This window comes from Aphanomyces invadans, assembly GCF_000520115.1.
Source record: "Aphanomyces invadans strain NJM9701 unplaced genomic scaffold supercont1.262, whole genome shotgun sequence".
Taxonomy (NCBI): domain Eukaryota; phylum Oomycota; class Saprolegniomycetes; order Saprolegniales; family Verrucalvaceae; genus Aphanomyces; species Aphanomyces invadans.
In genome coordinates, this window is record NW_008580407.1 from 1 (window position 1) to 1394 (window position 1394).

The following is a 1394-nucleotide window of genomic DNA, read 5'->3' on the forward strand; positions in this document are numbered from 1 at the left end:
TCCGTTCCCACCGTGCAACCACGCAGCGTTCGCCGCCGTCTCGTCCGTCAACCTCTCGGTCGAGAACAACTTATCCCTCAAGTACGTTGTCCACGGCCCCAGCGTGTGCGTCCAAGTCATCCTGGCCAGCCCCGCCGCGACGTGGCTAGCTGTCTCGATTGCGCCGACCTCGCACATGATCCCAACTACCACGACATCCAATGATCTGCCCACGTGACGTTCACAGATTCATCCACGCCGACGCTGCCGGCGGAACTTTGTTGTTCTGCCGGCTTGTTGGAGGATGTGCCGCCCGTCCAACTCAACGACGGCCTGCTGTCCATCCAAACAAAGTTGTCGATGCAGCCACCGCGTGCATCCAAGTGACCCTGACCAACTTGCCGTCGGCGACGAGGTTTGGGCTCTCTTTCGCCCCGACACCCAACATGATCAACTCGCCAACCAACAACGCGATCGTGTACAATATCGCTAACCACACCTCAATCACGGTCAATCTCGTCAAGGCCACACCAGACTCTGTAGTGCCTTCCGCCAACCCATCCGCTTCTTACAAGCTTGTGCATGCCTCGACGATTGGCGGCACAGCCACCTACGTCTTAGAACGGTCGTTGGAGGCCACAACAGCGACCGACGTTGCGATCTTGCTCGAAGCACCCACCATTGTCAGCTTGGCCGTTGGCATGACCGCATTCCCCGACTTCCACCACATCCAAGGGTCGGCCGAGCTACAGGTTTCATCGCGTGGAGTTGTGGCCGTCGCTCCACCTGCCGCGACAACGACCCCGGTGGTTCCTGCAGTCGCCAGCCTATGTGACGAAGCGGCGGTGGCATCGACTCTGTCTGTCCGTCTGGGCAACGGGCCCCTGTCGATGCAAAGCGTCCTCGTTGGCAAGTCAGCGTGCGTTCGCGTCACGTCGTCCGACTTGTTGTTCGCTTGGTTCGGTCTCTCGTTCACGCCCACGACAAATATGATCAACGCACCGACCAACAACGCGATCGTGTACCAGCAACGAGTCCTCAAGTGACCCTGACCAACTTGCCGTCGGCGACGAGGTTTGGGCTCTCTTTCGCCCCGACACCTCAAACGTGGCAAAGGGCTTCGACGTCCGAGTGGATGGGGTCTGCACAGCGCTCATTTCGGTCTGATGCGCGGCTGCCCCGCGACGACATCGGCTGCGTGCTCGTCCACGCATCTCGCAACAGTTTCTTGAACACCGCTGGGCGTCGCCAGCCCAGTCTACCTCCGCAGCGCCGTCCACAACAACTCGGTCTGCATTCGAGTGTCGCTAACGAACCAGCCCAATGCAACATGGTTTGCTCTGGCCATTGCCAAATCGAGCAGCATGATCAACTAGCAACCTAACAACGCCATTCTGTTCACAACCCACAATGCG

General features: G+C 59.3%; 1 protein-coding gene across 1 annotated transcript; it reads left to right on the forward strand.

The window, feature by feature from the left end:
• Positions 1–425: 425 nt before the first annotated feature.
• On the forward strand, positions 426–1025 carry H310_15257 (hypothetical protein; the record flags this gene model as incomplete). Its single annotated transcript, XM_008883244.1, has 1 exon — positions 426–1025. One exon carries the CDS (start codon positions 426–428, stop codon positions 1023–1025), a length of 600 nt encoding a protein of 199 aa, XP_008881466.1.
• Positions 1026–1394: the final 369 nt, after the last annotated feature.